Source organism: Gorilla gorilla, chromosome 1 (genome assembly GCF_029281585.2).
Source record: "Gorilla gorilla gorilla isolate KB3781 chromosome 1, NHGRI_mGorGor1-v2.1_pri, whole genome shotgun sequence".
NCBI classification, from domain to species: domain Eukaryota; kingdom Metazoa; phylum Chordata; class Mammalia; order Primates; family Hominidae; genus Gorilla; species Gorilla gorilla.
Window position 1 is genome coordinate 204374208 of NC_073224.2, and position 15384 is coordinate 204389591.

At 49.2% G+C, this 15384-nt stretch overlaps 1 protein-coding gene across 3 annotated transcripts in view; it reads right to left on the minus strand.

The window, feature by feature from the left end:
• Positions 1-548: 548 nt before the first annotated feature.
• Positions 549-15384, minus strand: part of TFAP2E (transcription factor AP-2 epsilon) — a 28652-nt gene continuing 13816 nt past the window's right edge. Inside the window, exons 4-7 of one of the 3 annotated variants that reach the window (XM_004025440.5) lie at positions 7532-7754; positions 6048-6166; positions 5321-5462; positions 549-1747 (exon numbers count right to left, since the gene is read on the minus strand). In XM_004025440.5, the coding sequence (XP_004025489.2) occupies positions 1465-1747; positions 5321-5462; positions 6048-6166; positions 7532-7754 (767 nt within the window). In that variant the 3' untranslated portion in view covers positions 549-1464. Of the gene's footprint in view, positions 1748-2006; positions 2670-5320; positions 5463-6047; positions 6167-7531; positions 7755-15384 lie in introns of those variants that run through there. The other 2 variants (XM_055391581.2, XM_063700430.1) reach the window with 2 other exon arrangements.

The window sequence follows — 15384 nt, forward strand, 5'->3', positions numbered from 1 at the left end:
AGGATTTATGTTTTGTAAGGTAAGAGATCCTAGGACATTTGTACTCTGTGGGGTGATCCAGTAATGATTCCGTAGAGAGGGAGACACTGACGATACAGGACAGAAAAGATGACTGAAGAGTGTAATCCTCAAGACAAGAGAGTTGGATGAGCGTTGGCCTGATAGACACACACAGTCACCAGCGTTCCGACTGACACCTACACACCACCACCAACGGGCATGGTAACAAATCCACCACCAACGGGCATGGTAACAGCCAAGCTGACAAATGCACCCACCAGCCCACCAAGTCACAGGAATACATATACAGTATTCACTTGACACACACACACAGGCACAGCAACTAATAGCCACACTGACATGCCAGATAGACCAACATCTGTACCTCCTCTCACACAGAGGGGCCCCCAGTTCCCTCCCATGCTCTTAGGGGCCCCTTCCAATCCCACCCCCTGCCCAATTCCCAGGCCCTGCCTCTCCCCAGTGACACTGCCCTCTTAGGAGGCAAATCCAGGCCTGGGCTAAAGAAGGACAGGGAGGGCTTCATATCCAATGAAAGGCTTTATTAAGAGAATGAGAGATGGGGAGATGGGGAGGTACATCAACTGCAGGGGCAAAATAACCACAAATACAAGAGCCCAGTGACAACCTCAGGGTGCCTGACACAACTTTCTTCCCTCGGGCAACCCACCCACAGCCCTTTGCCAGCAAAAACACCCTCTCCCTCCTGGTCCAGCTGGACATATCAGTGTATGGCCAGAAAACAGTGAAATGAATCCCCAACTCATTGGGATAAATAAGTTGCACTGGACATTTTAAAATTTCAAATTTAATTACAACATACATAAATAAATAGGACAGACAGCAACAGGACTATGATAAGCAGCAGCCTGGATTCAAGTTCTGCAATTTGTGCTTTATCTTCTTTGTTCCTTGAGGACCCCTCCTGCCCACTTCTCTCTGAGAGTAGGAAGGGTACAAAGAGTCCACTGGGGCCTCCTTCCAGCACCCCTTTTCTAGGGGTAGGAGATTCTGGAATGAGGGGCACCAACTCCTCAGTAGCACCTCTGATTTATCAATTTTCCTTCTGCCACCAGTGAAAAACACAAAGGCTTTGGCCTCTAGAAGCACACACGGCCACCCAGGCATGCTAATGGAAAGGGCTCTGCCCCATGAGCCAGATCTTTTCATGTCAATTTTCTGTCCAAACCTTCTCAACCATCAAAGGTCAGAAAATTGCACACATGAGACAAATACCTGGGCCCTTAACTTACCAACACACCACCACAGAGAGGCCACCCTCCCTTACTCCAAGCCAGATCCCCAACTCTGGGATCTCTGGATGAATGTTCTCTTTCTGGCCTGACTCTAATCCCACCTTTCAGTCCTTCCAGGCCCACCCCCAAGAGCTAAGTCCCTATTTCAGGGCCTGGGAGCCCCTTAGGGATGGGGTGGGAGAAGCAGTTATTTCCGATGCTTGGCATCCTTCTCCGAAGCCTTGGTTTCACCATGCCCACTGCCCACACTGCTTAGAAACATCTTGTCCAGCCCCTTGAGTGACTCCAGCAAGTAGTTCTGGAAGGCAGTGAGGGCAGCACAGATGGCAGGCCCACCGAAGCCATGGGTGATGAGGCTAAAGTGTGTCAAGCAGCTCTGTACTCCGGGCTCCAGGATGAGTGCTGGGCGGCTGTTGCCCAGCGGTGAGCGGTCCTGAGCCATCAAGTCTGCAAACTCCTTGCAGATCTGCCTGGTGCGAGAAGGAGGGTCAGAGGTTGGAGGACAAAAGTCTGAGCCCAGAGAAGGACCTACTACATGCTAGGCATTTTAGAGACATTAGCTACACAATTGCTGACCCTCCCAACAGTCTGCAAATGATGACCACACTGTTTTTTACAGAAAAGGAAACTAAGGTTCAGAGAAGTCATTTGACTAGCCCAGTATCACACAGCTAATAAACAGCACATGTCGATCACCCTGTAATCTTTCTTTTTTGGATGTCTGGCCCATATTCAAAGTGCAGCTCAGCTACTTACTACCTTATATAGCAAACTTTCCTGGATTCCCTCTCCCGCCCCAAACACTCAATGCTTCACAGAACTTTGTCTTTGAAGCTATCAGGAAACAATCCAGAATCTGCCGGAAATAATAACTAGCAGTGAATATAATTGAAGGCTGGATGCTGTGCCAACCACACTGTCTGCATCATCTTAATCTTCATAACAAGTCTATACTATTATTATCCCCATCATACGGACAAGAAAACTGGTTTCAGACAGGTTGGATGACCTGTCAAGGTGACCGAGCTGGGATTTGAACCTAGCTCTAGTTTGCAGCCATTCATTATTCATTCCTTTGTGCATCCTGTGTGTGGCTCAGGCAAGAGAATCACTCATCATTCATCTTTGTGTCACCATAAAAGCCAGCCAGTATCTTACACATGACTGAGATCCACAAAGTGCTTGATGAATGAGCTGATAAGTGAACGAGGTGAGCCCCGTCCTGGCTAGGTTTCTCCAGCCACAGTATGAGCAGCCTCAGAGGTCTCTCCATCTGGCAGTCCCAGGAGTCTGTGCTTCCTTTTCTGCCTTGGGCACTTGAGGAAAGCCTCAAAGGCAGGAGGGTGGAGTTGTCAGTTTGAAGGACTGCGTTAGGTGGGAGGACTGGATGTTCTAAGCCGGAAACAAACAAACCCAAGGATGTGAGGACAGGGTTGGCAGAAGTGGGTGGAGTTTGTGTGGGCCAGACTGTGGGGCCCTCAAAAGAGTTTGAACTTTAGCCTACCAATTGGTAGTTCTCAGATTTATCTCTCTCTTTTTTTTCCGAGACAAGATCTTGCTCTGTCACCCAGGCTGGAGTGCAGTGGTGTGATCCCAGCTCACTGCAGTCTCAACCTCAGCCTCCCGAGTAGCTGGGACTACAGGTGCGCACCATCACTCCTGGCTAATTTTTTTTTTGTACAGATGGGGTTTCGCCAAGTTGCCCAGGCTGGCCTTGAACTCCTGGGCTCAAGCAATCTGATCACCTCAGCTTCCCAAAGTGCTGGGATTACAGGCATAAGCCACTGCACTCAGTCTCTCTCTCTTTCTTTCTCTCTTTCTCTATCCCCCTCCTCTCTCTGTCTTTTCTTGCAGTGGGACTGCTATGGTGTGAATGCTTATGTTCCCCAAAATTCGTATGTTGAAATCCTACCCCCCTAGGTGATAGTATTAGGAGGTGAGGCCTTTGGGAGGTGATTAGGTCATGGAGGTGGAGCCGTCATGAATGGGATTAATGCCCATGTTATAAAAGAAGCCAGAGAGAAACCCCTTCTCCCCTCTACAATGTGAGGACACACAGCAAGGTGCTGTCTATGAGCCAGAAAGCAGGCCCTCACCCGACACGGAATCTGCCTTGACCTTGAACTTCCCAGCCTCCAGCACTATGAGAAATAAATTTCTCTTGTTGGCTGGGCGTGGTGGCTCACACCTATAATCCAAGCACTTAGGGAGCCCAAGGCAGGTGGATCATGTGAAGTCAGGAGTTTGAGACCAGCCTGGCCAACACGGTGAAACCTTTACTAAAAATACAAAAATTAACCAGATGTGGTGGCAGGCACCTGTAATCCCAGCTACTCAGGAGTCTGAGGCAGGAGAATTGCTTGAACCCAGGAGCTGGAGGTTGCAGTGCACCGAGATTGCACCTCTGCACTCCAGCCTGGGCAATAGAACAAGATTCTGTCTCAATAAATAAATAAATAAAAATTTCTGTTGTTTATAAGCTACCCAGTTTATGGTATTTTGTTATAGCAGCCCAAATGGACTAAGATAAGAACTCTTTTGGAAGAACTAAATCTTTCGCCTTTTTTTTTTTTTTTGAGATGGGGTCTCACTATGTCACGCAGGCTAGAGTACAGCGATGCAATCATGCCTTACTGCAGCCTTGACCTCCCAGGCTCAGGTTATCCTCCCACCTCAGCCTCCCAAGTAGCTGGGACTACAGGAGTGCACCACCACACCTAATTGTTGTATTTTTACTAGAGACCGGGTTTCACCATGTTGCCCAGGCTAGTCTCCAATTCCTGGGCTCAAGCGATCCACCAGCCTCAGCCTCTCAAAGTGCTGGGATTACAGATGTGAGCCACCTTGCCTGGCCTGAAAAACTAAATCTTGGGGCCGGGAGTGGTGGTTCATGCCTGTAATTCCAGAACTTTGGGAGGCCAAGGCGGGTGGATCACCTGAGGCCAGGAGTTTGAGACCAGCCTGGCCAACATGGTGAAACCCCATCTCTACTTAAAATACCAAAAATTAGCTGGGCCTGGTGGCAGGTGCCTGTGATCCCAGCTACTCGGGAGGCTGAGGCAGGAGAATTGCTTGAACCCAGGAGGTGGAGGTTGCAGTGAGCTGAGATCGCGCCACTGCACTCCAGTCTGGGAAACAAGAGCGAAACTCCATCTCAAAAAACAAAAACAAAACTAAATCTTAATAGAATACTAGTTTGTTAAACAGGCCCTGAGGTGCCCTCACAGACCTAGTTTGAAAATCAATGCAGCGGGAACCATTGAAGATTCTTATGCAGTGGGGCGGGTGCACGTGCAGGGAGGTTGGGAACAGGGAGACTCTGGGGTGAATGAAGGTCCAGGAGTGAGATGAAGACCTGAGTAGAGGTGGCAGCATGTGAACGGTAGTGAGGGAGGCACAATGGGACTTGCAGAGCAGTCAGGTGTGACTTGGTGGCCTGATGGACGTCACTGGAGCAGAGGGTTGATGGGCAAGGCTAGAAGAGGGAGCCTCCGACCTGCGATGGGGAGTAGGGCTGGTGGTGTCCTGGGAGTGTATGTGAGTGTAGGACCCATGCGTGAGCCTGTGTGAGCCAGTATGTGACATCACTGTTCCTGATGCAGGAGCCCAGATATGTTCACATGTAGTGTCCATGTGTGCTCCAGGAGCTTGTGAGGAGTGTTCATGTATGTCTGAGTGATAAACATGATGCCCAAATATACCCATATGTGGCACCCAAGTGTGCCCAGGTGGCATGCACACATGTGCCCAGGAAAGCCTAAGCAGGGAGCCTAGGTGTGCCCATGTGTGGTGCCACATGGGCCGCAGATACGTGTGTGTGCCCACTGCTCATGTACACAGTGGCGCACACGTACGTGTGTGCCCACTGCTCGTGTACACAGTGGCGCGCACATACGCGTGTGCCCACTGCTCATGTACACAGTGGTGCACATGTACATCTGTGTGCTCACTGCTCATGCACACAGTGGTGTCCATTGTGCCCATACATGATGTCTGTCTGTGCATGGCACCCACATGTGCCTGTGCAGGGTGCCCTCACTCACTTGGCAGCCAGCAGCATGCTCTTGCGGCTGTGCAGCTCCCCCGGGTCAGCGTGCTGTCGGCACAGGTACTCGGCGGCTGCCTTGGCTGGGAACTCCGTCTCACAGACGTAACCGAAGTCTCGGGCTAGGTGCACGGCCTCTCCTGGGGGGAGGGGAGCTGTCACTACTGCCGGGTGTACCTCTGCGCCTGGAACACAGCTTTGAACCTCTGACCCCCTGGCCAGGGGGATCCTGCCCCATCTTGCCTGTGTAGATGCCCCCTCTGACGTTCCTTCCCAGCCCAGCTCCAGCCCCCATTCCATTGCCCCCCCTTGGGGCCATTAGGGTTGGGCTCTGAGCTCAGAGATGGGAGCTGGGCCCACCATGTATTCCAGAGGCACCAACCTCCAGGGGAGGGGGCTGTCACCCCCTTCATCCCTTTACCACATCCAAACACTGGCCACTCCCTGCCAACACACACACCCACACACCCACACCCACATACACATACACATCCGCACACTGCAAGTAGGTCTCCATTGCACATGCATGCACACATGTACAAAGACTACACACAGAAATCACAAACACACCTTATACATGACAGAGAATACACACACAGATACTGCAACACTTACACGGATACACACACACCACTAAACACACCCTCCTGCATTAGAGACAGTCACACCAGACAACTCACTTGCCCTCACATCCACTCCCATGCCCACCTTCAGGCCTCACTCACCTTCCACTAGCGAAGTCAGCAGCGTCACATTGGCGGCCTTGCGACGGCCAGCTGGCAGGTTGAGCCCAATCTTCTCTAACCGTTCCCGCAAACACCGGCCCCCATTTTTGGACTTGGCCCTTGACATGCACAGAGACAGACAGACATACAACTATGAAGACAAGAGAAACGCATGGAAGCTAAGTGGCTGCCAAAGGGCCTTGTTGCCTCCACCAGCCCCTGTTGAGGTTTGGGATTGGTCCTGGGGATGCTCTGAGGTCTCTTTCAGCAAGGGCGCAGCTAATCTCCATGGTTTTGCAGCCAAGACAGAGGCAGGGGGGCCAGCACCCAGCTCCAGGAGCCCCTCAGTTCACTCTAATCCTCTCAACAGCAGGGGCAGCCAGGGTGGGGCATCCTGGGGTCCTTAGCACACCAGATGGCCACACACACCTACCCGGGGATACACAGACCTATATGTAGAGACACTCAGTGACATACAGAAAGAGAGACACATGGGGAGACACAGGTGCACACACAGCCACCTGGTGACTCTCACACACACACACACACACACACACGTGAAAGAATAGAGACACGTAGAACTGATAGAGATAGACATATGCAGAGACACAGACTCACACACCCAGGGACACAGAGACACAGGATCACACCAAGTCAGGGTCCCAGGAACACATGTACAGACACTCAGGGACTCACAGAGATCCTCCAAGATGCTAGGAGTAAGGAGATAACCCCTATGACTGCACAAATGCCACTCCCACACAGTGGCACAGATATGTAAACATCCATGTGACTAGCTCCAGATGCACAGGCAATCACACACACACACACACACACGCACACACACACAGCAGGACACACCCTAGGCCACACATCCCACTAGAAGAAACACAGGATACTCACACTCATGGAAACACATGCTCCTGGCCATCCGCTACTATAGACACATGCACACGCACACACATGTCCACACCATCCTCAGACTCATCCAAGCTCATGGCCCTGAAGCAGAAATACCCTTCCCAGGCACAAAGACATGCACAGAGAGAGAAAGACACAGGTCTAGGAAGATGAACCGTGGACTACCATGCTCCACACCCCAAAACACACAGGGCCTATGCTGCCGCGCAGAATGGGCCTTGGGTCCTGGGGTTCATTTCCTAGAAGAGGGGGTGAGGATGGCCCTCTCTCTTCCCCACACCCAGTCTCGTCCTGACCAGTGTGGATGAGTTCTCCATCCCTTCTCTGTGCCCAGGCTTCTTTCTCTGCCCACCTCCCTACCCCAGACCCACAGACATGTGGCAGCCACCAGGGACCTGGGCTGGCCCCCACAACATGCACAATCCAGAGTCCCCGGGGCCTCCCCTCCCAGGGAGACTGAGGCAGGGGGCCTAGGTGAGACTGGCCTCCTCTCTGATGCCTTGAGAAGGCCTGAAGAGGCCAGGGATCCAACCAGGCAGGGAATTGTGGGCTGGCCTTCCTACCTGCGGAGGACACCCCCCAGGAGGGAGGCGTTGAGGCACTCGGGAGGCGAGAGTCGCCGCTGCACCTCCCCCACCGTCACCTTGTACTTGGACGTTGAGCTGAGCAGTGAAAGCCGGCCGGGCACGGAGCAGAAGACCTCACCAGGATTTGTGATGCCGCCCACCAGGCTGTCTTTGGCCAAGGAGAGGGCTGAGAGGCTGCTGGCTTTGGAGGGGATGGGCACTGTGGAGAAGAGGGAAACACTGAGCCAGTGGCTGCCGCACACGGCCCCACTCAAGGGAGGGTCTGGTATCCTTGCTTTATGAAGGGAGAAACTGAGCCACAGTGAGGTGAAAGTGACTCGCCCAAGTTCCCTCAACTGATGGATGTGAACTCAGAGACTGAACTCCGAGTTGTCTGGCTCTTGAATCTGTGTCCCCCTCACTGAACCAGGCTGGTCCTATCTTAAACTCAAACAGCTCCAGCGGAATCTTGGTGTTTTAGCGGATGCCATCAGAGAGGGACTTGGATGTAAGGATATGAGTGTGAGCTGGAGGCAGGACCCCTGGGGCCCTGCAGCAGGGTCAGGCCAGGGCTGGGCAATCACAGGGAGTCCCCAAATCCCCTCTTCCCATTCGTGATTCCCATGTTTTTCCTCTCCGCCCTCCCACCCCACCTCACCCCTGCATCAGTGAGGGGCCTGGAGACTGTGGGCTCCACATCCCAGAGACAGGGAGGTTATTGCCCTGTTAATGCCTTCAGCCCTGGCCCTCTCTTCCTGCCAAGTCACTCTGCGAATGCTAAAGGAGACCAGGAGATAGGCCCTATACCCCCTCCCCAGACACTCCCTAATTATCTACTAATTGTCTGAAGACCAGAGAAGGGAATCTGAGAAGTTAATTTTCTTTCTTTCTTTTTTTTTTTTTGAGATGGAGTCTCGCTCTGTCACCAGGCTGGAGTGCAGTGGTACCATCTCGGCTCACCGCAACCTCTGCCTCCCGGGTTCAAGCGATTCTTCTGCCTCAGCCTCCTGAGTAGCTGGGACTACAGGTGCCCACCACCACGCCTGGCTAATTTCTATATTTTTAGTAGAGATGGGGTTTCACTATATTGGCCAGGCTGGTCTCAAACTCCTGACCTCATGATCCACCCGCCTCGGCCTCCCAAAGTGCTGGGATTACAGGCATGAGCCACCGTGCCCAGCCAGAAGTTAATTTTCTAAAATTCACTTAGACATTCTTGGCTATAAGAGAAAGAAAGTTCTTCCTGCAGTCTAACCTCCATCCTCCTGCTTAGCCTCAGGGGAAGGGAGAATATCGAAGCACTTGCTTCTTTAGCGGAACCCTTTGGCCTTTTCTTCCTTTAAGGAGGTGACAGCCTTGGTAGACAAGGCCTCGTGTGTACATCAGGAGTGAGGCTCGGGTGTGGAGTCTGGGACTAACAGCTACTGAGCACTCACTGCTGTGTGCTCCCGTAGATAAACCCACTCAGTCCTTGGAACAACCCACAAGGGGCTACACTTATCACTATTCCCATTTTACAGATGAGGAGACTGATGTCGAGAGAGGTGAAGTAATATGCCTAAGATCACACAGCTGGTAGACGGAGAACCAGTAGCAAACCCAAGACTGCAGTCTCAAAGGCAGTGCTGTTAGCCTTCCAGCCACTTGGCAATATTGGCTGAGCACTTGCATGCCAAGAATGGTGCCAGGCCTGAGGAATACAAAAGTAGGAAAGGCTAGCCTGACCCATAGCCTGGCAGAACGTCTAGTCTCTCCCTCTCTGGATAAACCTCCCCACGTCCACCCAGCAGCCCAGCCAGAAACCTCTGTGATACCCTCTGCAACCCTCTCCCCCAGCACATCCCATCCATCACCACACCCCATCCATCACCACATCCCATCCATCACTAGATCCTACAGCTTTCTTTTTTTGTTTCTCCCACCCCTGCCCATCCTACGACTTTCATTTCTTTATGTGCCTTGGATGTGGCCACTCCTCTGCATGCACACAGACACAGGTTCAATTCCCATGTGAATTTCTCCACAGACCTTGCTCTGGTCACCCTGCCCCAGTCCAGAGGGATCTTTCCATCTGAATGCATCATTCTGCAGCCAAAAACTCAGCCTAAAACTCATCAGAGCCCGATCAGTTCCCTGAGAATCAAATCCCAGCTCCAGAGCTAGACAAAATGATGTCACCTGTCAATGAGTGCCAACTATAATTTCACCTGTCAATGAGTGCCAGGTGCTGAAAGTTCAAAGAGGTTAAAGTAGGACAGCAAGTAAGGGGCAGAAATGAACATTCAACTCTGAGCACTGACTCCAGAGTTCACAGCTTTAACCATCATGTTACAATGGCCTCCTTCACCCTCCCTTGTGTTCTGGCTCTGCCTGCCCCTCTTGCTGGGTCCTCATTTGTCCATTAGGCTCTAGACCCAAGCTGACCAAGAGAAATATAATGTGAGCCACATGTATACATTTACATTTCCTAGTGTCCACCATTTTTTTTTGAGACAGGGTCTTGCTCTGTTCCCCAGGCTGGAGTACAGTGGTACAATCACAGCTCACTGCAACCACCACCTCCCAGGCTCAAGCAATCCTCCCACCTCAGCCTCCCAAGTTGCTGGGACTACAGGTGCATGCCACCATGCCTGGGTAATTTTTGTATGTTTCATAGAGATGGGGTTTCACCGTGTTGCCCAGACTGGTCTTGAACTCCTGGACTCAAGCTATCCACCTGCCTGCCTTGGCTTCCCAAAGTGCTGGAATTAAAGGGGTGAGCCACCAGGCCTGGCCCACATTTTAAACAGTAAAAAGAAACATGTGAAGTTAATTTTAATCAATATAATAGTAAATAATATATTACTATTTAGTATATTTTATTTAGCCCAATATATAAAAAATAGAATCATTTCAACATGTAATCAATATTTTAAAAATTATTAGTGAGATATTTTACATTGTTTGAAATTAGCCTTCAAAATCCAATGGACATTTTATGCTTAAGCGCATCTCAGTTCAGACGAGTCACATTTTGGGTGCTCAAGAGCCACTCGTGGCTATAGTGGCCACTTGGTGGGCAGCAGAGCTCCAGGCTTCAAGGGAGGAGGGGCTCAACAGGTAACATAGTAAGTGGGCTGTGAGGGAGGTTGGCAGGCTAGAGGGGCACCTTATGCAAAGTCCCGCCAAGCAGGACACAAAGCTCCTGGTTTGTTTGTGATTTTGTTTTGTTTTGCTGATTTTTGAAACTAGGATTCTGGATTTTTCTGTGAAATCTCTGGAGTTTTAAGCATTGGCAATGATTCAAAGATTTAAAAACCCAGCACAGGCCAAATGGAACAAGTGTGAAGTGCCTCCTGGGATGTAGTGACTCCCAGGGTGTGAGCTCTTTGAGCCCCACAGTGCTCATTTGGTTCTCAGGGGTCCTTCTCCACTCTACTGAGTTTAGGCACCAACCCCTGTGCAGAGCTTCTCTCCCCTGCCCCCCAGCTCCCTCTCACCCCCATCCCTGGCCTTACCACACTGAACCTTCCTGGTCTGTTTCCATGGGTGTCTTCCCTACCAAGCATGAGTGTGTCAGGGGCAGGGTCTTGGCACAGGTGGCCATGAGTGAATATGAAATAAGCTAATGATGCAAGGGCTCTGGGAACCCGAACTGAACTATACTGTATGTATAAAAAAATTATACCTCAAGCTTGACTTTAAACAAATAAAACTACAAATGAGGCCAGGCACGGTGGCTCACACCTGTAATCCCAGCACTTTGGGAGGCCGAGGTGGGAGGATTGAGCCCAGGAGTTCAAGACCAGCCTGGGCAATACAATAAGACCTTGTCTCTACAAAAAATACAAAAATTAGCCAGGCATGATTGCACACGCCTGCAGTCCCAGCTACTCTGGAGGCTGAGGTAGGAGGATTGCTTGAGCCCAAGAGGCAGAGGTTGCAGTGAGCTGACCACGCCAGCCTGGGTGGCACAGTGAGACCCTGTCTCAAAAACAAAACCAAAAACCTACAAATTGATAAATTAAAAATAAAAAGAAGGGCAAAGTAACTGTCTTCCCTCCCATCACCCCTCACCAGAAGTAGGGGTCGGAGAAAAAGGATGAGCAGCCTTCTCCATCCAACTGCTATTAAAACCTAGGGCCCAGGCTGGCTGAGCATGGTAACTCACACCTGTAATCCCAACACTTTGGGAAACTGAGGCAGGAGGATCACTTGAGCCCAGAAGTTTGAGACCAGCCTGGGCAACATAGTGAGACCGCATCTCTACAAAAAAAAATTTTTTTAAGTTAGCCAGGCATGGTGGCATGTGCCCATAGTCCCAGCTGCTCGGAAGGCTGAGGCCACAGAATGACTGAGCCCAGTATGAGGCTGCAGTGAGCTATGATTGCACCACTGCACTCCAGCCTGGACGACAGAGCGAAACTCCATCTCAAAAAAAATAAAAAAGGATGACTGTATACAAGAACTGTATGCCCTTGTGATAAATACAGCAATGAGGATGAGCTGGAGTATGGAGGAATGTGGTAGCCTAGATATGGATATTTGCAAGTGCTTTCTCCTGTTGATGCCAGATTCATGCAAACATAGGTGCTGCTAGATATAAGGGCAGAGATGACATTGCTCATGTGTTTGTGTATATGAGTGACAGACCTTGCTGCCTCCCCCACCTGTCCCTTTTTTTCTCAGAGCTTCTTCCCTTGAAAATGGCAAGAGGGATGGAATCCATGGTTAGGGAAGCAGGTGGGTCACAGAAGGGCAGTGGTGGAGGTAGGAATTCAACTAGCACACAGGGCAAAGCAGAGACACTAAAGTTTGTCTCCCACACACACAGAACAGGATTCCCTGTGGTGACTCCTGAAGCTGAAGTGATCTAATGGTGTCCTGCTGGTCACATATGCAGAAGCCATTCACACACACACACACACACACACACACACACACACACACACTCCTGCAGACACAAGAGCTCCCAGTTATTCAACCTGTCAGACAAGGCACTCTGTCTGCAGGTGGTAGATACGGTCTGACTTCTGAACCTAGGCAAGTGTGCAACAGACTCTCCAAGAAGCCTTGTTAAAATTGCAAGTTTTTTCTAGAAGAAAACATAGAAGGCCAGGCGTCCTGGCTTACACCTGTAATCCTACCACTTTGGAAGGCAAGGCGGGTGTATCATTTGAGGTCAGGAGTTTGAGACCAGCCTGGACAACATGGGAAAACCCCATCTCTACTAAAAATACAAACAACAACAACAACAACAACAACAGAAAACTTAAGAGAAAAATCTTCGTGACCTCAGGTTGAGCAAAGAGTTCCTAGATACAACACCAAAAGCAAGGCCCATAAAAGAAAATGATAGGCCAGGTGTGGTGGCTGACTCCTGGAATCCCAGCAATTTGGGAGGCCGAAGCAGGCAGATCACCTGAGGTCAGGAGTTTAAGAGCAACTTGGCCAACATGGTGAAACTGTCTCTACTAAAAATACAAAAATTAGCCCAGCATGGTGGCACTCACCTGTAATCCCAGCTACTTGGGAGGCTGAGGCAGGAGAATCGCTTGAACCCGGGAGGCGGAAGTTGCAGTGAGCTGAGATAGCGCCACTGCACTCCAGCCTGGGCGACAGAGTGAGACTGGTCTCAAAAAAAAAAAAAAGAAAGAAAGAAAGAAAATGATGATAAATTGGACTTCATCAAAGTCTAAAACTTTTGCACCTCAAAAGATATTATTAAGAAAATAGCATGGTATGGTAGCATGAGAATGTAGTCCCAGTTACTCGAGAGGCTCAGGCAGGGGGATCACTTGAGTTCAGGAGTTCGAGGGTGCAGTGTGCTATGATCTTGCCCGTAAATAGCCACCAAACTCCAGCTTGAACAACATAGTGAGACCTATCTCTAAAAAATTTTTTAATTAAAAAAAAAAAAGAGAGCAGTTGCTCACTCCTGTAACCCTAGCACTTAGGGAGGCCAAGACAGGAGGATCACTGGAAGCCAGGAGTTTGAGACCAGCCTGGGCAACATAGCGGGACCCTGTTTCTATGAAAAAAAAAAAAAAAAGATAATTTTTAAAAATGCAAAAAGAAAAAATTAAAATTTAAAAAATAGAAAAGAAAAAGATAAACCACAAACTGGAAGAAAATATTTTCAAATCATATATCTGATAAAGGACTGTATTCAGAATATATTATATAAAGAACTATTATAACTCAACAATAAGATAGCAACCTAAATAGAAAATGGTCCAAATATGTAAATAGACATTTCACTAAAAATGAGAGATGAATGGTTAATAAGTACATGAAAAAGTTCTTAACATTATTAGTCATTAGGGAAATGCAAATTAAAACTATACTGAGATACCACTTGATGGTTATAATAAAAAACACAGGGGCCAGGCATGGTGGCTCATGCCTGTCATCCCAGCAATTTGGGAGGCTGAGGTGGATGGATCATGAGATCAGGAGTTCGAGACCAGCCAGCCTGTCCAACATGGTGAAACCCCATCTCAACTAAAAATACAAAAATTAGCCGGGTGTGGTGGTGCGTGCCTATAATCCTAGCTACTGGGGAGGCTGAGGCAGGAGAATTGCTTGAACCCAGGAGGCAGAAGTTGCAGTGAGCCGAGATTGTGCCACTGCACTCCAGCCTGGGTGACAGAGCGACAATCCATCTCAAAACAATAAATAAATAAAAAAGGCCAGGCGTGGTGGCTCATACCTGTAAGCCCAGCATTTTGGGAGGCCAAGGCGGGCGGATCACCTGAAGTCGGGAGTTCAGGACCAGCCTGACCAACATGGAGAAACCCCGTCTCTACTAAAAAAACAAAATTAGCCGGGCGTGATATCACGCACCTGTAATCCCAGCTACTCGGGAGGCTGAGGCAGGAGAATCACTTGAACCCAGGAGGCAGAGGTTGCGGTGAGCCGAGATCACGTCATTGCACTCCAGCCTGGGCAACAAGAGTGAAACTCCATCTCAAAAAAAAAAAAAAAAAAGACAATTCTAAGTGTAGGATGTGGAAAAGTGGAACCCTCACACATTGCTGGTGAGAATGCAAAATAATACAGCCACTTTAGAAAACAGCTTGACAGTTTCTTAAAAATTAAACCTAAACCGACCATATAATCCAGCAATTGCACTCCTAGGAGTTTACTCAAAAGTGCTAAAAATATATGTCTATAGTAAGGCATGTATGTGAATGTTCATAGCAACATTATTTAAGACAGCTAAAAAGTGGAAACAACCCAAGTGCCCGTCAACTGACCAATGGATAAACAAAATATGTTACACCCGTACAATGGCATACTACGAAGCAATAAAAAGAAACAAACTGCTGATAATAGTTTGTTTCTTTTTATTGCTGCTTCTTTTACTTAGCATAATGTTTGGGGCGAGCCTCAAAAATATTATGCTAAGCAAAAGACGCTTGATGCAAAAGTCTGCATATTTATATATTCTATTTATAGAACATGTCCAGAATATGCAAATTTATGGACAGAAAGCAGATCAGTGGTGGCCTATGGCTTGGGGTAAGAATGGAGAGTAGCTACAAATGGGAACTTCTGAGGATGGCAGAAATGCCTCAAAATGGATTTTTTTTGTGGTAATGGTTACACAACTCTACATTTACTAAAAATCATCAAATTATATTCTTACAATGTGTAAATTTTAGGTATGTAAATTTTACCTCAAAAAAATCGTTAAAAAATGCAAGTTCCAGGGCCATACTTCCAGGGGTTCTCATGCAGTCAATGTGGGGTGGTGCCCAAGAAATTTGCTTTTTTTTTTTTTTTTTTTTGAGGCAGAGTCTCGCTCTGTCGCCCAGGCTGGGGTGCAGTGGCGCAATCTCAGCTCACTGCAAGCTCCGCCTCCCGGG